Source organism: Tenrec ecaudatus, chromosome 16, assembly GCF_050624435.1.
Source record: "Tenrec ecaudatus isolate mTenEca1 chromosome 16, mTenEca1.hap1, whole genome shotgun sequence".
Classification (NCBI taxonomy): Eukaryota; Metazoa; Chordata; class Mammalia; order Afrosoricida; family Tenrecidae; genus Tenrec; species Tenrec ecaudatus.
Genome location: NC_134545.1, coordinates 88,002,041 through 88,023,795, shown reverse-complemented (window position 1 = coordinate 88,023,795; position 21,755 = coordinate 88,002,041). Strand labels below are relative to the sequence as shown.

Sequence of the window (21,755 nt, the reverse complement as noted above, 5' to 3'; positions counted from 1 at the left end):
GGAGGGATGGGGTGACAAGGTGGAGCTCATTTGCCTAGAGATGCTTCAGACTGACTGATTACAGAGCACTGGCTCGTTCCCCAGAAAATAGGGGAGTGGCTTGAGGGGCTCATCAGCCGGAGCACAGGTGCCTTTGTGGAGAGAGCCTGACTCTGCCCTAAGTTCTCTGTGGGACCTGGGATAGCTGGTGGGAATCCAGACACAGCTTCCAACTTTTGCTCTCAGGCCTTTGGAAGAAAAGCAAGACTAACTGTGGGCCCCTAAGCTCGCCTGGAGAGTGGCCTGGCATTGGCCAGAAAGAAGCAACCCTTACTCCCCGGCTGACTGCCTCCACCCAGCCAGCCAGCCAGAGCCATGGATAAATTCCGTATGGTCTTCCAGCACTTCCAGTCCAGCTCTGAGTCGGTGATGAACGGCATCTGCCTGCTACTGGCCGCGGTCACGATCAAGCTGTACTCTTCCTTCGACTTCAACTGCCCCTGCCTGGCTCGCTACAACACCCTCTACGGCCTGGGCCTGCTGCTGACTCCTCCACTCGCCCTTTTCCTCTGTGGTCTCCTCGCCAACCGGCAGTCCGTGGTGATGGTTGAGGAGTGGCGCCGGCCTGTGGGGCGCCGAAAGAAGGACCCAGGCATTCTCAGGTGGGGTCATCCAGGTACCCCGGGGGACACTGCCAGGGCCTCCCCCAACTCCCCACCTGCATAGGCACTGCCAGAGGCCTCTCCAACTCTGGCCACCCAGGGGTATTAGCAGGGGCTCCCCCATCCTCCAGCCGCTCATTCCCACAGGTGTTTTAAAGCAACATGCCCAAACCCCAACCAAGGGGCCTCAACGGCTGGTAACAAAAAATATGGTTGATTCAGCCCCCTCGTGGCACCTCAGAACAGGTCTGGCCTTCTCTGCTTCTATAAGGATAATAGCCAGCAAGGCCCGGTGACTCCATCCTGCTCTGCTAACAGATTAGGTCTCTCCACAGTCACACACCAACAACACCACAGAACTGAACTCACATGTACGCACACCCCACGGGCATCGGCAGGGGCTCCTCCAATGACCCTCCCTCTACAAGCACCTGCCACGTTCCACTCTGAAAACAGGTGCGTCTACTCCTATCTTTGGCAACCTTTCTGTGGGCAGTGGACAGTCTGCCCCAACACACATGACTAATACAGGATCCCCAAGAATTCCTCCCCTCAGGCAGGAGCCATCATGTCCTGACAGAGTATCCCCCTGCAGTGAGAAACAGTGATTCAACTAGTAACCGGTCTCCCCACTGCTGGAACCTCCGAAGAGAGAGGGACCGCACCTGCTGGCACCCCTGCTCCTCAGAAGCTGGTGCATGGTTAGTGTGGGTGGAGATTACGGGTCATGTTCACTAGCCGACTCTATGCTCGGACTCTGTGCCAAGTGCTTCATGTGCTGGACCTCTGCATGCCCACCCCCACCCTCCATCGGCTCCTTTATCGGACTCCCTCTCACAGACAGAGGACCTGAGACACAGACCTGGCCCAACTCCCCCAGCTAGGCTGCGGTGTGGACAGTTGCTAGTCTGGGCTCGCTGACCCATCGCTTGGCTGCCCTAAGTGTTTCAGAGACCATGTCTAAGCATTCGAGGTCTGTGGGCAGGGATGGGGAAGCCTGGCGGCCTCTAGACCACTCAGAGTCTTCTTCCTGCCCCTATTCTTTGAAGAGGACTATTGAGGTTTTCTCAAAGGACTGAAAGGTAGCTTCATCAAGTCCCCGGTTCCATCCCCTAACCTCATGGCTCCCCAGAGAACATGCCGGTGCCGCCACTGCCCACAACGGACTTGTAGTTTGCGCCTGGGTAGGCCATATGAATGTGCATGTGCACGCGCGTGTGCATACACACACACACACACACACTCAGCATACACCATTTTTCTCTGTATATAGTCTAAGGCAGAAACTCCGTGCCCTGTGCCTGGATAGTATCTGCTTCATGCTCCAAGGGGATACATGCTCCCTGTGATTCAGCCTTCCATGGTGGGTCACGTGGGCTGGGTGTACCCTTTGCCTCTCCTCCTTGGAGCCAGGGGGTGCAGCTCCCCAAGTCTCTAGTGACCAGCTCACTCACTACAGGGGCAGGGGTGGTTGGCAGACACCTGAGCCCAGCTCTTCGGATGCTGAAGGAGGTGTTTGCAGGGCTGCCTCTGACAAGTTATTAGGAAGGGCTAGCTTAGTTCAAACCAAAATGAACCCCCCTGCCATCGACTCGGGGGCCAGCCATTGCAGGGTCTGCAGCCCGCCACTTAATGCCAAACCCAAACCAAACTCACTGCCATCAATTGATGCTGACTCAGACTCAGAGTCACTCTACAGGGCAGGGCAGAACTGCCCCCGTGAGATTCCGAGACTGCCACCCTTTTACAGGAGTCGAAAGCCCTATCTTTTCTCCGCTGGAACCGCTGATGGTTTCAAACTGCAGGCCTTGTGAGTCGCAGGGCAGTGCCTAACCACTACACTACCCCACCAGGGCTCCTACGCTTAGCTCAGGCTCCTCCCAAAGCAGGTTCCAGAAAGAATGTCATCCTCAGTGAGCTGCCACTCTGGGCAAGGAGAGCTGCTACTGCTTCAAAAGCCCTCAGAGAGGGGACAGAGAGCACGCCCGACATTGGCCCAAGGATGATTGAGGAAGCTAGGGGATTTATCCACCAGGTTCTGCTCCTTTTGGGTTGCAGGTGGTCTTGGGAGCTGTTAGCTCCCCAGCACTTCCTGGCTGCTCCTCTCTGGTGCAGAGAGAGGAGGCCCTCCACTCTAACGGACTCATTGCCAATGCTGTAGATGCCTCTGGCATGGCAGAGTACCTCAAGAAGAAGACCAAGGCCCCAGAATTCCTGTCCTGATTTCCAGGGCCTCCCCCCCATTTCTTCCCTGCCCACTGCTATTAGGACTCTCTACCCATCCCCAGTCCCCCCAGTCCGGCTACATCTATTCCTTCGATGCAACACAGGCTGATATTTCCCAGTCCTCCAGGGAAGTTCATCCTTGCATCCCTCCTAAAGCCTTTCTGCCGCAGCTGGATCCTGGCTGCCCTTCACTACCTCGTCTTTCTTCTACACCCAGGTATATGTGCTCCTCTGTGCTGCAGAGAGCTCTGGCTGCCCCTCTTGTCTGGATCCTGCTGGCCCTGCTGGATGGGAAGTGCCTTGTGTGTGCCTTCAGCAGCTCCGTGGACCCCGAGAAGTTTTTGGATTTCGCCAACATGACTCCCAGCCAGGTGCAGCTCTTCCTGGCTAAGGTGCCCTGCAAGGAGGATGAGCTGGTGAGGGACAGCCCTGCTCGGAAGGCAGTGTCTCGCTACCTGCGGTGCCTGTCACAGGTAATTGGTCACCCCGGTGCTCCCCACCACGGTCCTTTTGCTGGCTGTGTGCCAATGCTGGAGCCCAAGACCAGTGCAACTCACGTTCCTTCACCAAAGGCCCCGGTCCCAAGTGCCTGCCAAGTGGTGCCACAGGGAGCGGAGGGAGGGGGATGGTTTCTGAGGGCTCACCCACTGCTGGAGACATATGGTTCCGGGCAGAGAATCAGCAGTGTGATCTACTCACTGCACAGGGCAGGGCCTCGGTTGCCCCTCCCCACCTGACTCCCCCAGAGCATACAATGGACCCCCATGCCCTCCAGGATTTGGTTAGGGCCATTCCCAGGAGATTGAGTTGCAGGGCAGGGCTGGTGAGTTCAAATCGCTGTTGCCCTGCCCTGCCCACAACCCCATCCTATGCCATCCCATCCTTCACAGTGCACGTCTCTGTGCCATGCACCATTTTCAGAGTCGTATATGCATGGCTAGGGAGATTGTTAGGGGTCATCCTGGAGCCAATTCCTATTCATCTCGACTCCACGTGGCAGTCGAACTTCCCAGGAGGGTTTCTGGGCTGGAATCCTTATGGAAAGAGATCATCTGGTGCTTCTCCCGCAGGGTCTCTGGACAGGTCTAAATCACCAATAGTTGGGGTAGCAGCCAGGCTGGGCACTGTCTGCACCTCCGGGACCCTTCTTGGTTTGCATGGTTTCAGTGAATTCTCAGGACAATCCTCATTGCCTCAATTCACAGATAAGAGACTTGAGGCTCTCGTTGTGTCATTGCTAAGGCCAAGCAAGGTCTCACAGCTTGTGAGAGGCAGGCTGGGTATCCGAATGCACACATACACACGTCACTACTCCAAGCCCTCTTAACCACCTCTAAGTAATGCAGGTCCCTCACTGCCCCCCTGACCCTGAAGCCTTCACCCCATGGCACCAGCTCCATCATCCTGGAACAAACCCTAGCGCTCCTAGCCTGACTGTAGTCGCTACCTCCCACCGATTCCTCTTCCTGGGGCTCCATCCACCAAAAAATATTTGCATAAATCTGCTACATAAAGAGCACCACTCACAGGGTGGAAAGTACAGAGACACGAACTCTACCCTTGGGGAAACTGAGACAAGCCACTGGCACATGCCAGCTGGTGAGAAAAACAAAGGGGAGAGAAAACCAAAGAATACACTTGATTCTGGTTCAGGCTGTGACCTTAGCCAAGCCCTTCCCTCTGGGCCCCAATCTCTCCTGCAGAAGAAAGGGGACTTGGTCTCTTCCAGTCCTGAGATAGTGCCGTGGGAAGCGCATGGGCTGTGCCCTCAGAGAGACTAGGGATGTCTGCATCTCCATTCGGGAAAAGGAGGAGGAGTGGGCCCGGTGTGGGCTCCGACCAGTGTCTTCACACGTTTGCTCCTGCTGGTTTCTAGTCGGAGCACCGGTTCCCTGGGGATACAGTTACTCACCCTTCAGGCCTCAGCTGAAATGCCACTGTCTTCTCCGAGTCCTCAAGCTCAGGTTGGGTGTGCCCTCTCTGGATTCCCATGACCTTGTGGCGCTGAGTCATCTGTCCCCTCTTTCACGGGCCACTTCCCACCCTACAGTGTGAGCTCTGTGCGAGCAAAGGCCAGGCCCTCGGTGCCTCCCACATGTGGTCCCCAAAGGCAGCCGACATGAAGGGAGGAGTAAAAAGAGGTGTCTTCATTCCCTAGTGCTGTAGAACAGAAAGACTTCTCCTGATGGCTGTAACAAACAAATGCACTGTCTCACAATTTGGGAAGCAAGCTGTCCACATGCAAAGTGCCAGCCCCAGGAGAAGGCACTTCGACTCCGGGGAATGTCCTTGTCCCCATCCAACACAGATATGGGCCTTGGAGATCCCCATGTGTCTTGGTTCCACATGCTCAGCTCCTGATTCTTCTTTCTTGGTGGTAGTTGGTCCCCCACTTCCCCACCCCTGCCTCTGTCCCCTTCTCTCTCCTTCTGTCATTTATTCTATCTCATAAAATAAAAGATGTTGCAGGTTACACCCCAGGAAAATTCCCCTAACACCGGATTAGGTTTGTGACGAAAACAAGGGTGCTGCAGTCCACTCTGAATCTTCTTATTGGTTTACACATCAGATAACATCAGGGGGGAATCATCATATAATTGCCAAGCTTTGAGAAGGATGGCCCAGCCAAGTGGACGCACATTTTTGGAGGACACAATCTGATCCATGACAAGAGGAGAGAGTGGTGGATGGATGGATGGATGGATGGATGGATCGATGGATGGATGGATAAAAGGTTGGATAGATAACAGGTATAAGGATGGGAGGATGGTTGGAAGGTAAGATAGATGAATCGGAGGAAGGTTGATGGACAGAGGGACAGATAGAGGATGACTGAGATGAACCAATGGATGACTGAATGGGAGGATGGATTCGTTGAACAAAGGCTAGGTGAGACTGGAGCACCCTTGCCACACCATGCATCCACACCCACCTTTGTGCCTCCCTACCCCCAGGCCATTGGCTGGAGCATCACCCTCCTGCTCATCGTCACAGCCTTCTTGGCCCGATGCCTGAGGCCCTGCTTCGACCAGACGGTCCTTCTGCAGCGCCGGTACTGGAGCAATTACGTGGACCTGGAGCAGAAACTCTTCGACGAGACTTGCTGCGAGCATGCGCGCGACTTCGCTCACCGCTGCGTGCTCCACTTCTTCGCCAGCATGCAGAGTGAAATGCAGGCGCTGGGGCTGCGCCAGGACAAGACAGGCCGGGACCCCGAGCCCCTAGGGGTTCCCGAGCCAGGGGAGGGTCTGGATGGCGGTAGCGGGAAGGCCCACCTGCGGGCCATCTCCAGCCGGGAGCAGGTAGACCACCTCCTGAGCACCTGGTATGCCAGTAAACCACCCCTGGCCCTCTCGTCATCTGCCAGGCTTCTCGAGGGTGGCCTCAGCCACCGCGCGCCCACGGCGACCCCAGACGCCAGACTTTCCCAGCACACAGAAGTATAGGGACTCCCTCCAGCCTCAACAGTGGTAGTATCCCATAAGAAAAGCCTGCAGGGACTGGGGCGGGGGAGGTTTTCCAGGCTGCAGTGACCTCAAAGCAAGGGGCCGAATCCTGGTTGACTTCCTTTCCAAAATAGCCCCATTGCTCCCAGAGTGTCCGCTGTGGCCTCCTGGGGATTTGAGAGTAATTAATGCATAGCAAACGTGAAGCCAACCAGGACGCCTCTGAGCTAACACGGGGCCTGGCCTTTCTGGTCAGTTGCCCACACTTCAAGTAGCGAGAGTCAACATAGATCCATGATGGGTTCTGGTTCCTAGATGTCTGGCTTCTAATTAATAATGACAATAAATAATGTTTACATGGCGGACACTGTGTGCTAGGCATTGCTCTGACTTCTTTATGTATAGTGGCTCATTGTACCCCCATAGGAGCCTCGATAAAGAAGCTTTGATTAATCCCACTTATGAAACGCAAAAAATGAGTCAAGAATCCCCTCCACCCTACTCCAGGAGTCTGCCCTCTGGGTTTCCATGTTCTGGTTGGGCTTCGTGCCACTTTCGGCAGAGTTCTAACCAAGTCTGCTTGTTGAGCTCCTTGGGAGAGTTCTAGTCAGTGCCTATTGCTAACTACTGCCAGTGAGCAGTTTTTGATTTTTCCCGCTGTGGAGATTTTTCTGATTTTGAATGTTATGGGACTGACCATCAGCTCCTGTCTTCCTGAATCCCACCCATTTGGTTTCTGGCCAACCCAGGCTGAGTGGCCCAACGTGGTCCTGTCTCTTTCACCACCCAGAGCCTTTCTGGGCTCACAGGCTGGCTTCCCATACGCAGGTGCTTGTGGCCTCTTAGCTGCCATCCGCTCCACCTCCAGGCTCGCCCTGGCCCTCAGCATGATCCTTTCGTAAGGACACCGCCTCTCCCGCAGGGTCCTGCAGATCACTGCCACCCATACACCCCTCTGGGCATCGACCCACTGCTCTTGGAAAGAGGTTGGCGCACTTGGGTGAGGAGACTTTCACCCAGTGTGCGGTCAATCTTTAGACCCTGCAGGGCACAAGCAGGCTACGAGCAGAGGTCAAGGCTTCAACCCCACTCTGAGGCACGTTCAGAAGAAAGGCCTGCCTATCTGCTTCTGAAAAGTCTCATCTAGGAAACCCCCCGGAGCTCAGTGCTCTGCGTCAATGCCGGAGTTGAAACTGGCTTGAAAGTAACGCCTTTCTCCAGTGACGTGTGTGTGTGTGTGTGTGTGTGTGTGTGTGTGTGTGTGTGTGTGTGTGTGAGAGAGAGAGAGAGAGAGAGAGAGAGAGTGTGTGTGTGTGTGTGTGTGTGTGTGTGTATCCTGGAGTAGTACCCTAGGGGCTAGTGCTTGTGTGTGTGTGTGTGTGTGTGTGTGTGTGTGTGTGTGTGTGTGTGTGTGTGTGTGTGAATCCTGGAGTAGTACCCTAGGGGCTAGTGCTTGTAGGTTGGGCTCTAACACTGAGGTCCGCAGTTGGAAAACACCAGCCAGCTCCACTAGAGAAAGATGAGGCTTTCTACCGCTGTAAAACAAAAGGTTACAATCTCGGAAACCCACGGGGCAGTCCTCCCCTCTCCTTGCGGGTCACTGTGAGTTGAATGGACTCGACAGCATGAGGGTTGTCTTTCCTAGCGTTGGTGGACTCTAAGATTCAAGGGCCTGCAGCTAAGTATGGGTGTGGGGTCCAGCAGAGGGACAGAAGACCAGGAAGCACCAGGGTTAAACTTACTGGGAACCTGCCACTCAACCGATGGCCACCCAAACAGGAAGGGTTTGTGGGCGAGCCCCTCCCCGCCGACAGATACACACACACACACACACACACACACACACACCTTGCTCATTCCTCCCATTAGCCTACATGGTGGCCACACAGGCGCAGACCTGGGGCTTCCCCTTGCTTTTCTGCTCCTTGGGGCCTGGGGAAGTAGGATAGGCACACCCCACAGAGGGCCCACCGCCCGCCCCCCCCCCCCTCCGCAGAAGCCCAGCAGCTTCTACCAGGCAATCTCAGTTCTCCTGAGCTCTTGCCAAGAGGCCCCGTGAGACCAGACAATCGCTGAGGTTCAACCTGCCCGACCTCCTGGCTGTGGTCAAGCCATGCAAATACCTACAATGGCCGAAATGGAGCCAGGATGAGATTTAGGCAAAGTTATCCACCACGGGGTGGGCAGGGAGGAAGGAGGGTGTCCAGTCAGCACCTGTGAGCTTTCAGCCTGGGGAAAGGAAGCTCAGGGGCCCCGCTGGGGGCTGAAAGGAAGCAGTGTCTGGACCAGCTGTGGCCCCTGACTGTAATCAATACACTGGCGTGCTGATAACGAGTCCTTGCTGAGCACCTACGGCATAGAAAGCAGGGTTGGGGGATGGAGACTATGTTAGGTTTCTAGGGTGAGAAATACCTTGGTTTCACAGGAGAAAGAATTCATGCTGAAGCCTGGTTTGTGATCCAAGTGGGTTTTTATAAAGGATAGACATGTGAGTTTTACACCCTCGGGGCACTTCACACCCACACGTGGAGACAGACCTGAGGCCAGAGAAACCACCTGCCCAGGAGCAGCTGGTGGGCTCCAAGTTTCAGCCTTTTGGGGGCTTTCCGCTGGGAGGCATGGGCAAGGGTACTGGTTGCCTCCATTGGCTGAATTAAGCCCACCTGGCCTAGATTGGGGCCCTCCCAAGTGTACTGGCTTCCTGTCTCAAGGGCCTGAATTTGTGCTCGCCTTTATGGCTGGCTGGGCTACCTGATTCTCTGCAGCAACCTCCTCAGGGGTGCTGTGTTAGTCTGAGTAGACTAGAGAAACAAATCCATGGACACACATGTGTATAAGAAAGAGATTTATATACAAGACTAATTGAACATTGAGAAAACATCCCAGCCCAGTCCAGATCAAGTCCATAAATTCGATATTAGCCCATATTTCTGATATCAATCTATAAGTCCTCTTCAGACTCACGAAACACATGCAATGACACCGAATGCAGAAGATCCCAGGCCAGTGGGTAGAAAGTCCTTGGTGGGAGAAGCATCTCAGCGCCGGCAGGAGTCTCCACATGGCCATTCCAGTTCTCAGGGCTGCATCGGGTACATCCATATGCCATCTCCTCAGGGATGCCTCACAGGAAGTCAGCCTTGTCAGTAGAGAGTCTTCAAGGGAGTGAACCGAGAGAGATAGGTGTCTTCCACCTCCAAGAAGGAAGTACCAGATTTCCCAGAATTCTCAGGAGGCGGCCATGGCCACACAAACGTCTCATTGGCTACCTCTAGATTGACAGCCTAGACTCCACCCCGACACTCTTAATCCTTAAATGACACCAGATTAGGTGACTACCACAGGTGCCTTGGCATAGACAGAGACAACTCCCTGTCCGACTACCTACAAGACACACATGGCCTGCTCCTTCCCCTAAAGCGCTCACTACCTGGCAAGGGAACAGAGGTATCTGGCTGTGTGCAGAGATGAAAGCAAAAATAATTCGATCCAAAGCAAAAGGTCTAAGCACATCATTGAGGCAGGCCACAGGGATTCGACAGAGAGAGTAATTCTTCCACACTGGGGGCACCTTCCTGAAGGAGGTGCCATTTGAGTGGGTCATACAGAGTTACAGCCTCAGAGACTCACGGGGCAGTTCTACCTACCCTGTCCTATGGGGTTGCTGCTATAAGTCAGCATAGACTCAGTGGCAGTGAAATTGGTTTTTTGGTTTGTTTGTCTGTTTGGTGGGGGGGGGTTGAAGGATGAGGAGGATTTGACAAATGAAGGTAGATGTCTGGGGGAAGGGGAGGCAGCGAAATAGCACATCAAAGGGGAAACGTCCACCACAAAGGCATGGGGTTGGAAGAAGGAACAGCATAGGTGGTTCATTCAGCAAACATTGACTGGTTGGCTACAGTCCTGAGAGGGTTATTAGATAGGTGTTGTTGTTAGGTGCCCCAAGATGATTCTGATTCACAGAAATCTTTAGACTTGATTCCAACTCATAGTCACCCCTAAAATTAGTCAATGGTCAACCCATTTCAGGAGGTAGCATATGACCAAGAATGGATGGTACTGCAGGAGGAAGTCCCAAGCTTCACTGAAGGGATTGGTGAGAATCAAAACTCCAGGACTTGGCCAAACACCAAGTGAAATGGGATGGCACACCAAGACAGCACTGGGGGTGCCCAAAATTTGGAAGCCTGTTGCCTGGCCAACTGGTCAATCTTTGTGCCTATCCCCCCAAAAAAGGTGACTTATCAGAATGTAGGAATTAGCAGTGTCATTCAGGGAACTATCGAACAATGTCATTGATATCACACACAAGTAAAATTTTGCCGAAGATCATTCAAGAATAATTGCAGAGTATGTAAAAAAGGAACTCCCAGAAACACAAGCTACATTCAGAAGAGGCTGGAAGCGAGAGAGATCATTGCTGATGTCAGATGAGTCCCTTGGCTGAAAGCAGAACTACTAGAGAGATGATTCCTTATGTGTTATAGACTATTCAATGGCATTCGACAGTGTGGCTCATAACAAACAATGTTGCAAAGAATGGAAATTCTAGAACACTTGGTGGTACTTTTGCAGTACCTGTGCATAGTCTAAGAGGCAATCATTTGAACAAAACAAGGATCTGAGTGGTTTAAGATCAGAAAAGATATGCATCAGGGTTGAATCCTTTCACTATGCGTAGTCAATCTGTAGGCTGAGCAAATCATTCCAAAAGTTGGATTATATGAAGAAGAATGTGACATCAGGCTTCTAGGGAGGCTTATCAGCAACCTGCATATAATATACAGCTAACACAAACTTGCTTGCTGAAAGCAAGGAAAAATTCCCCCCCCCATAGTTTTATTGCAATATAATTCACGTATCATACACTTCCATGATTCAGTCATATTTAAGAGTTGTATATACATCACCAAATTCAGTTCTAGTGCATCTTCCCTCCTCCCATATGCATTGTTTACTCCCAATTCTCCTCACCTCCCCCACCCCGCCACCATCCAGTCAAGCTATCGTATCAATTACCATCCCTATACATCTGCCCCTTCTGTGCCTCAAAAGCCAGAGCATACAAGGGGTATCCCTGCCCCTTCCCCAAAAATAAGAACTTCTCTGGGCAGAGCAGAGCTTTTGTAGTACACATTTTTCCCGCTAGGTGAGCATCAAGCCACTCTGTGTTAGTGCACACAGTGGTGTCACCTGGAAAGGTTCTCTTTGGTCACCGTGAAGTTTTTCATAAAAACAGTTTCTCTCAACCCTTGTTTTTTGTTATGGCCATTTTAAGAGAACAGCATGTAGCTGTTGTGATGTTGAACACAGCTTACAAGGACAGAGCTATGGGGGAGAACTCAAGTGTACCAGTGGTTTTCTCCGTTCAAAAAAGGTGAAATGTCGATTGAGATGACGAACCCATCCTGGACATCTGTCAACTTCCCCAAAAGACAAAAATGTCGGCTGGCAGTGCATTTGGAATTTGTTCCCCAGATCAAACTGTTAATTAAGCTTTCTATTAATCTGAAAATATTGCATAACAATGTGCAACAAAAAGGCCTGATTTGTGGCAGACAGGGGACTGGTTTTGCTGCCACGGCAATGCCCAGGCTCACACAGCCATCTCAGTGCACCAGTTTTGGGCAAAAAGCAGCATGCCCCTCTTACCCCACACACCTGACTCACCTGACCTCGCTCTGTGCAAATTCTTTTTTTTAAATCATCTTATTGGGCGCTCATACAGCTCTAATCACAATATATATATATATATACATACATCGTGTCAGTATTTATGCCGTAAAGGACATTTTACGTGGGTAAAGGCTGCAGTCTCTCTTCTCCATTACTCTTTTATTCACACTTCTCTTTTGTTCTTTTTAAAAAAATACTTTTATTGGGGGCTCTCACATCTCTTATCATAATCCACACATTCATCCAGTGTGTCAAGCACATTTGCACATATGCTGCCATCATCATTTTCTCTTTTTCCCGCCACTGTTGTAATGTTTTTATTACATTACCATCTTCCTCTCTTCATTTTGCAGATTCTTTTTTTTAATTTTGTAAAATCATTTTATTGAGGGCTCATACATCTCTTATCACAATCCATACACACATCAATTGTGTAAAGGACATTTGTACATTCATTGCCCTCATCATTCTCAAAACATTTGCTCTCCACTTAAGCCCCTGGCGCCATCATCGTTTTCAAAGCATTCTCTTCCCACTTGAGCCCCTGATATCAGCTCCTCATTTCTTCCCCTTCCCTTCCCCACCTGCCCTCCCTCACAAACCCTTGATAAGTTATAGATTATTATTTTCATATCTTACATCGTCCTCTGTCACCCCTCACCCACTTTTCCTTTATTCGCCCCCCCCCCCATGGGAGGGGGTTCTAGATTTATCCTTGTGATAGATTGCCCCTTTCTCCCCCCACCCTCCCCTAAGTCTCCTGGTATCTCTACTCTCATTGTTGGCCCTGAGGGGTTTATCTATCTGGGATTCCCTGTGCTTCGGGCTCTTATCTGTAGCAGTGCGCATGTTCTGGTCTAATCCAATTTGCAAGGTAGAATTGTGGTCATGATAGTGGAGGGAAGGAAGCACCAACGAACTAGAGGAAATTTGTGTGTTTCATCGATGCTATAGTGCACCCTGACTGGTTCATCTCTTTCCCGTGACCCCTCTATGAGGGGATGTCCAATTGTATACAGATGGACTTTGGATCTCCACTCCATGCCTCCCCCCATACCCCATTCACATTGGGTATGGTTTTGTTCTGGGTCTTAGATGCCTGATACCTGATCCCATCGACACCTCATGATCACACAGGCTGGTGTGCTTCTTCCATGTGGGCTTTGTTGCTTCTTAGCTAGATGGCTGCTTGTTTATCTTTAAGCCTTTAAGACACCAGACACTATATCTTTTAATAGCCGGATACCATCAGCTTTCTTCATCACATTTGTTTATGTTCACATTTGTCTTTAGTGAGCACCACAGAATGCCAGATTGTTAGAACAAAGCATTCTTGTGTTGAGGAAGCACTCGAGTGAAGTCCCAATGTTCATCTGAAACATGGACCTGTTTATATACCTACTTGCCTGTTTTTAGACCTCTGTAAATGTCCCTTGCCTCCTGGTTCTTTCCTCTATTTCCTTTTACTTTCCTCTTGTCCCACCATCATGTTTGCCCTTCATTTGGGTTTAGTAATTCCTCGCTGCTACATTTCCCTTGATTAAGCCCCACTAGGCATCTTACGCTTTTCTCTCTATTGATTTTAGTTCACTTGTTGTTCCCTTATCCCTGGGTTGGTTCTCCCCCCGACCCTTTTACTTTCTCCCACCTCTCCTTCTCTCATATCCCCCAGAACCATTGGTCGCGTTCTTTTCATCTCTGAATTGTTTATCCTGCCTATCTTATCTAGATAGACATGCAGGTACATTAATAAGTGCAAAAACCAGGCAAAGCCAAATAAAACAACAAAGAAAGTCAACACCAACAAAACCATAAAACAAGAACAACATGACTTCTTTTTGTTTCTGTGAGTGAAGAGGGACATGGAAGGACAGTGATTTGACTCTCTAGAAGAGGTGAAGGAAAAAAACAAAGGAGGTGCTATCAGCCATCTAAACAGATGAGTTTGAAAAATGTTGTCAAGAATGAGAAGGTAGATTTGACAAATGTATTATGGGTAATGGAGAGTACTTTGAAGTTGATAAGTTTGTTTTGTTAAAAAAAATACGTAGCTTTGGGAAAAAAAACTCCGTGTTTTTTGGGTGGGTACCCCCTTGTATACCAAAATATAGAAAGTGAGAAAACAGTATATATATATATATATATATATATTATATATATATATATATTATATATATATTTATTTATTTATTTATTTAAAGCAAGCAAGAAAAGAAAATTGGGGATATTAAAATAAACCAAAGAGAAAAACCTCTGTCGAGAAACAAGCAAAAAAATACTTATACCTAGTACAAATCCAGGATGGGCCGAGAGAGAGAGAGCAAATGACCAGGTATCATCTTATACTGTAGATCTACACACCATCACCAAGTTCACAATAGCCAGACTATTCTCATCCCTCGACTAGGGTCAGAAGGGATCTGCCCGAGGCTTAATCTGACGAGATCCTCTGTAGATGGATTTCGGAATCCCACTACCATCCATAACCTTCTACAAATGGGGGGTCCACAGTTTAAGCTCTGATACCTTTCCCAACAGGCTGGTGTGAAAGCAAGGAAAACGTGAAGCACTTGCTGATGAAGATCAAAGACTGCAGCCTTCAGCATGGGCTCCGTACCCTTCAACATAAAGGCAGACATTCTCACAAGCGGGCCAGTATATGTCATGATACACAGAGAAAAGATGGCTGTTGTCAGGGAATGCATTTTCCTTGGATTCACAATCAACACCCATGGGAGCAGAAGTCCAGAAGTCCAATGACACGTTGCATTGAAAGAACAAAGAGAGGACGCAGGCAGAGAGACATGGAGCAAGACCGAGGGTGGGGTGGGGAGGGGAGATGAGAGAGAGAGAAAGAGAAAACAAAAAGACAGAGTATGACCTCCTCCCCGGGGATGGACAACAGAAAAGTGGGTGAAGGGAGACGTCAGACAGTGTAAGAAACAACAAAATAATAATTTATAAATTATCAAGGGTTCATGAGGGAGGGGGACCAGGGAGGGAGGGGGAAAAGTGAGGAGTTGATGCCAGGGGCTTATGTGGAGAACAAATGTTTTGAGAATGAGGAGGGTAACAAATGTACAAATGTGCTTTATACAATTGATGTACATATGGATTGTGATTAGAGTTGTATGAGCCCCCAATAAAATGATTCAAAAAAAGAAGAAGAAAGAACGAAGATGTTAAATGACATCTTACATCAGGCAAACTTGCTGTAGAAGACCTCTTTGAAGAGTTATAGGGCAAAGATTAGGGTGGGTCTGACCTGAGCCATGTGTGGTAGTTATATAATCTGTTGTCCATTTGAGATTTAGGAGCAAAGGGGTGGAGTTTGACCTGTCAATCAGGTCACGGCTTGATGACCGCATTTGGAGGCATGAAGGAGTTAAGTAGCTCAATGGAGGTGGGACACACGCACACTCCCTGAGAGACTCTACTGACAAGACGCATGGAGCTGTGCTGATGGCAGAGAGAGCCCTGGCCCTGGAGGAGCCACGTGGAGACCCACGCCAGCACTGAGATGCTTCCACTGCACTGTCACTGGATCCAAAGACTATCTGCCCACTGGCCTGTGATCTTCCTGCATTTGGAATCATTGCATGTGTTTTGTGAGTCTGAAGAGGACTTTATAGATTGGTACTGGACATATGGGCTAATATCAGACTTATGGACTTGATCTGGACTGAGCTGGGATGTTTTCTCAATATTCCATTGCTCTTGTATATAAAGCTCTTTCCTATACACATATGAGTGCCTCTGGGTTTGTTTCTGTAGTCTACCCAGACCAACACACCATGATATTTTCAATGGCCTCCCACGCATCTCAAAGATGGACAATGAACAACAAAGAGCGGAGAGGAACTTGTGTGTTTGGATTACGGTGTTGGTGAGAAAATGAAACAGACCCTTGTGGTGAAGTGAAATTACTTCAGTAGCACTTCTATCTGTGTAATTCCCCCCACGTGATTGAGTGGGGCCATGAAAAGAAGGTATGTGAAACATGAAGAGAGGGGATTGAGGGGATTGATCAGTTTTGCCAATCCACTGGGTATATGAGTGAGAGCCATCTCAGAAGCCAGGCAAGAGAATCCCATGAGTGCCGGAAAGAGCCAAGCGCAGAGCACAGGCAAGATCCCTGTCTGAAGTGATTGTTCAGAGACTGATCATGGAGGGAAGCTCAGCCCCAGAATGTCCAGTTCTGTTTCCTATTTGTGTCTGAATTCTTGTCTCCTTGCGTATTTTTCTGGGTCCGAGGCTTGCCTCTTTAACTGGCTTACTTATTAATGCATGCATGAATCCAAAGCTTCATCAATGATCTACTATGTATCAGGCGCTCTGTGTTAGGCATCTGGAATATGTACCAAACAAATGTAGGCCTCTTGGCCTGTATAGTGCAATGGGGCCCTCAGCTATTCAAGAAGCACATTCCAAGTCATAAATGAAACCATAATCATGTTGTGAAGGGGAGGTACCTCCAAAGACCTATGAAAGCCTAGATCGGCAGGACTTATTTAAGCCGAGGGTTAAGGAAGGCGCTCCCAAGAAGTGACCATTTAGATCTTAAGGATGAAAAGCAATTTCTCAGGTGAAGAGTCAAAAGTGCAGCATTCCAGAGAAAGATACATGTCTGAATGTCCTGAGGGGGAAGCAGTCTATCCTGCATAAGGAACTGGAAGCAGGCTGGAGAGCCACCACGCAGCCAGGTAATGAGAGGAGGGTAGCCCTGGAGAGGTGTGTGATTGGAGGTGTATGATCAGCTCTCTCCAAATCTCATAGAGGCCCTGTTAGGGAACTGAACTTCAGCGCTTGGAGGGAAGTAAGTAATGAACGATACGTATAGTCAGATGTCCACTTTTAAAAAATCATTTTGTTGGGGCCGGTACAACTCATCCATTGTGTCAAGCACATTTGTACATTTGTTGCCATCCTCATTCTCAAAACATTTGCCTTCTACTTGAGCCCTTGATATCAGCTCCTCATTTTCCCCCTCCCTGCTCCCCCCTCCCTCATGAACCCTTGATAATCTATAAATTATTATTATTTTGTCATATCTTACACTATCCAACATCTCCCTTCACCCACTTTTCTGTTGTCCGTCCCCCAGGTAGGAGGTTATATGTAGATGCTTGTAATCTGTTTCCCCTTTCCACCCCACTTTCCCTCTACCTTCCCGGTATCACCACTCTCACCACTGGTTCTGAGGGAACTGTTCATCTGTCCTGGATTCCCTGTGTTTCTGGTTCCGATCTGTACCAGTGTACATCCTCTGGTCTAGCCAGATTTGTAAGGTGGAATTGGGATCATGATAGTGGGGGATGGGGAAGGAAGCATTAAAGAACTAGAGGAAAGTTGTATGTTTCAACGTAGCTACACTGCACCCTCACTGGCTCATTTCCTCCCCGCGACCCTTCTGTAAGGGGATGTCCAATGGCCTATAAATGGGCTTTGGGTCTCCACCCTGCACTCCCCCGCTCATTCACTATGATACGATTTTTTGTTCTTTGATGCCTGATACCTGATCCCTTCGACACCTGTGGTCACACAGGCTGGTGTCTTCTTCCATGTGGGCTTTGTTGCTTCTGAGCTAGGTGGCTGCTTGTTTATCTTCAAGCCTCTAAGACACCAGACACGATATCATTTGATAGCCAGGCACCATCAGCTTTCTTCACCACATTTGCTTATGTACCCACTTTGTCTTCAGTGATCATATCGGGAAGGTGGGCACACACTGATACGAGTTTTTGTTCTTTGATGCCTGATACCTGGTCCCTTCTACACCTCGTGGTCACACAGGCTGGTGTGCTTCTTCCATGTGGGCTTTGTTGCTTCTGAGCTTGTTTACCTGCAAGCCTTTAAAACCTCAGATGCTATCTCTTTTGATAGCCAGGTGCCATCAGCTTTCTTCACCACAGATGTCCACTTTTGAAAGAACTGGCCACAGGCAGTTCTGTTACATGAAATGGGGTGAGGAGGGGCAGATGTCAGTGTGAACAGTAGGCTAGAGTGTCAACGGGCATGGGTTAGGTGAGGAGCAGAGATGGAGAGGCATCTAGGAGCTAGATGGACTCAGGGCACTCTTGTTTGGTAATGTGACGTGCAGAGCAGAACCCCCTGCATTTTAGTCAGTGAGGCTGGGCTATACAAAATAAACCCAAAATGCCCATGACACAACACAGTGAAGATAGACGTCTCACTCAAGCAAAGACATATGGAGGTCAACCGAAGGAGGGGGGAGGGGAGGGGAGAAGGCGGGGGAAAATTGAGGATCTGATGCCAGGGGCTTAAGTGGAGAGCAAATGTTTTGAGAATGATGAGGGCAGTGAATGTACAAATGTGCAATTGATGTGTTTATAGATTGTGATAAGAGTTATATGAACCCCTAATAAAATGATTTTTAAAAGAACTGTATCCGGATCATTTCTGATCCTGAATTTCCCTCATAACCTGTTATTTCCCTAATAAATCCTTATCACTGTGACCATGACCCGCGTGCTCTGGGTGGCTGTTGCAGCAAATTATCAAGTCCAGCAGAGAGAAAGAGTGCCAGGGCAGGCAGGGACACCTGGTGTCAGAATTCTTTTTTAATTGGGAGATAAAAACATTATTTGACCCCTGCCTTTCAGCCTTGGGGCTATTGGTCTTGAGTCTCCTCCTCCCTTGTGAAATGACAGGACGTGAGATACCTCCACCATGTCATCTTTAGCAACCTTCTTGGGCGAAGATGTCACAGCTCCAATAATACCGCCTGACAGTACAGATCTTGGCAGCTCCGTCTCGGTCTCGCAGTGGCCCCTGCCTGCCCCTTTGCCCTATTCTCTGAATGCCCCAGCAGTGGCTGGTTGGGAGCAACATCACTTGAGTAGCATACACTCAGCTCTCTCATGCAAATTGGCCATTTCCCTAGAGGTCTGCGCAGCACCTGGTATCCTGGAGGGGGAGGGGAGCGAGGTGCTTTGCAAGCTGCTTTTCATGACACCCACGACTCCTCCATATTGGGTGAGTCGGGTACCACTGGGGCAGGTGTCAGGACAACATCTCTGAGGGCAGGAAGTGGTTGAAGGAGGGGGCAGGCTGGTACCTATTCCACAGTGGTGACTATGAGCAAGCTTCAGCCCACATTCTTGAGAATTTTGAGTGGGGTGTTGGCACTCAGTTGGTCACTTCCACTTGGTGTTGTGTCCTAGGACCAAGGGGAAGAAGACCCAAAGCACCATGGGATACACTAGGAAAGAGCCCTGTTATAGTGGACAGAGCAGCGAGTCTCAAAACACCCTCATCCTGACTGACCCCTGGAGCCCGTGAATATACTCCCTCACATGGTCCCAGGGACTCTGCCAATGTGATGAAGTTAAGGGTCTTGAGTCGGGAGATTATGCTGGATTATATGGTGGGTTCCCAACAATCCCAGAGTCCTTATAAGAAGGTCAGACACCCAGAATTCAGGAACAGAAATGGGAGTAGTAGGAGGGTAATGGGGAGGGCAGGGAGAAGAGAGTGGGAAGAGGTGTCAATGATCGCAATCATTGACACCTAACCACACATGCACGTACACACCCCGGGGGATGAACAACAGAAACTGTGGGGGAAGGGAAACAGGGGGTTGGTGTTAAGATATGGAAATAATAATAATTTACATAATAATTTACAATTTCTCAAGGGGTCATGAAGGGAGGCAGAGGGGAGGGAGGGAAAAAAGAGGAGCTGATACCAAGGGCTCAAATAAAAAGTAAATGTCTAGAAAATAATGATGGCAACATGTGTACAAATGTGCTTGGTACAACCAATGGTTGGATTGTTAGAGAGCTGTAAGAGCCCCCAATAAAATGATCTTTTAATACAATAAATAAACAAGAAGGTCAGAGCCCAAGGAGACGTGAGGGTGGAAACAGGTTGGAGGGAGGTGAGCCCATGAGCCTGGGAAGGTGCTGCCAGCAAGGAAACAGGCTCTTCCCGAGCCGCCAAGGAAGCCGGGTTCCCTTGGTTTCTGGAAACTTCCCTCCATGTGCCCTTCTGGCCTCCAGGCCTGAAAGAGAAGGGTCTGTGTTGGTTGAAGACACTAAGCGTGTTACAGGCGTGTTACAGGTGCAATCAGAAGCTAACACAGAGTCCTTGCGTGTGCTCCTACGGTTCCAGTGCAGAGATGGTCAGATCATTTGCATCTGCACGACAGTAGCTGTGGACCGTGCTGCCATCTTGGGTGAAAGGTCACTGGGCACAGAGTCTGTGGTCCGCTCTTGACCCAAGTCATCGAGTCCGCCCAACAGACAGAGCGGCAGGCACTTGGGTGGGAGGATGACGGAGGCACTTGGAGGTGACCTCTCTCGCCCAAGCTCTCTGGCTAGTCTGTGGCCGGGTTGAGGCGTGCACCCAGGTGGTTGCAGCTCAGCTTGCCCTTCACAGCTCTGTGACAGGAAAAGCCAGAGTTCTCAGTAAATGAAATACTGAGCCAATGTGCAGAGTGAGAGGGGCTGGTCCAGGAGGGTGACCCCAGAAGCTGAGAGGTCTCCCCAGGTAGGCACGTCCATGTGATCTGTGCCCCTCTGCTGTCACTGACAGCATGGCCTCAGCTAGGCCTCTCCCATCTTCTCCCCTAGCCTCTCCATTCCCCATCACTGCACCCCTACTGTACCCCACTGCACCTCCACCCTTCCGAGGCGCTCACTGCTATCCAGATCCTGACCCACAGCAGCCTCATGGGACAGAACTGCCCTATGGGGGTCTCCAAGAGGAGCTCCTGGCTGCGTGGTGATTATGAGTGAGGACGTGATCCACAAGGTTGGCACTTCAAAGCCACCAGCAGCTCCTCGGAAGACAGACAGGGCTTTCTACTCCCAAAATGAGTTACAATCTCAGAAACTCACAGGGCAGTTCTACCCTGCCCTGTAGGGTCGCTATAAAGTGACATGAACTCGATGGTATTGTATGTGGTTTCTCTGGTTTGGTCTGGTGCCTAAGGGGCCCCATGGTGCAGTGTGTGGAACATCGTGCTGCTAATTGAAAGTCTGGTGGTTTGAACTCACTGGCCACCCCATAGGAGAAAGAAGGAGCAGGCTTAAACTGAAGAAAAAGAAGAAGAAGAAGTAGTAGAAGGAGGAGGAGGAGGGGAAGGAGATGTACAGCCTTGGAAACCCTTCGGAGCTCTTCTATCCTGTCCTGTAGGGTCACTGTAAGTCAGGACTGACTCAATCACAGTGGGATATGGAGCCTGGTGTGGACAAAAATGATTATATTTTCCCTGCGTTCTAGACCTGTGATAACAAAAATAAAACACAAAGTATTAAGAAAGACAATGAACATAGAATATTCAGTGTTTGTGTCCTCCCAAAAAGATATGTTGAAGTCCTAGACCCCAGCAACTGTGAGCTTATTCAAAAAATAGCATCTTTATAGATATAGTTAACCTGAGGTCATAAAGGAGTAGGGTAGACACTAATCCAACATGATCTGTGACCTGATAGAAAGAGGAGGGACAGACCCAATCCCAACTATGTGGACAACCACCCCTCCTCAGAAGAATTCACTTCAGAGGACAGCACTGAAGTTACAGCTCAGGAAGAGGGACATTTCTGATCAGAGCACACAGGAGCAAATGAAGGGGGAGGAAGAGAGAGTGGAGCATCCTGACCCACCAACCCTTAGGACGATATTCCCGCTCAGAGCAGCCAATGCACAGAGTGGACCATATGGCTGATCCCACTATAAGACACTACATCCCTCGCTGACCCATAGCCCTAAAGGAGACAACACTGGAGACACAGTGTAGGAA

At 49.9% G+C, this 21,755-nt stretch overlaps 1 protein-coding gene across 1 annotated transcript; it reads left to right on the top strand.

Annotated features, from left to right (window-relative positions):
• Positions 1–354: 354 nt before the first annotated feature.
• On the top strand, positions 355–6,646 carry CALHM3 (calcium homeostasis modulator 3). Its single transcript, XM_075534936.1, has 3 exons — positions 355–641; positions 3,085–3,340; positions 5,822–6,646. Exons 1-3 carry the CDS (start codon positions 355–357, stop codon positions 6,311–6,313), a joined length of 1,035 nt encoding a protein of 344 aa, XP_075391051.1. The 3' UTR covers positions 6,314–6,646.
• Positions 6,647–21,755: the final 15,109 nt, after the last annotated feature.

Coding starts and splice junctions, on each gene's coding strand:
- CALHM3 (XM_075534936.1), top strand. CDS start 355: ATGGATAAATTCCGTATGGTCTTCCAGCACTTCCAGTCCAGCTCTGAG. Junction 642..3,084: donor AAGGACCCAGGCATTCTCAG/GTGGGGTCATCC, acceptor TTCTACACCCAG/GTATATGTGCTCCTCTGTGC. Junction 3,341..5,821: donor ACCTGCGGTGCCTGTCACAG/GTAATTGGTCAC, acceptor CCCTACCCCCAG/GCCATTGGCTGGAGCATCAC.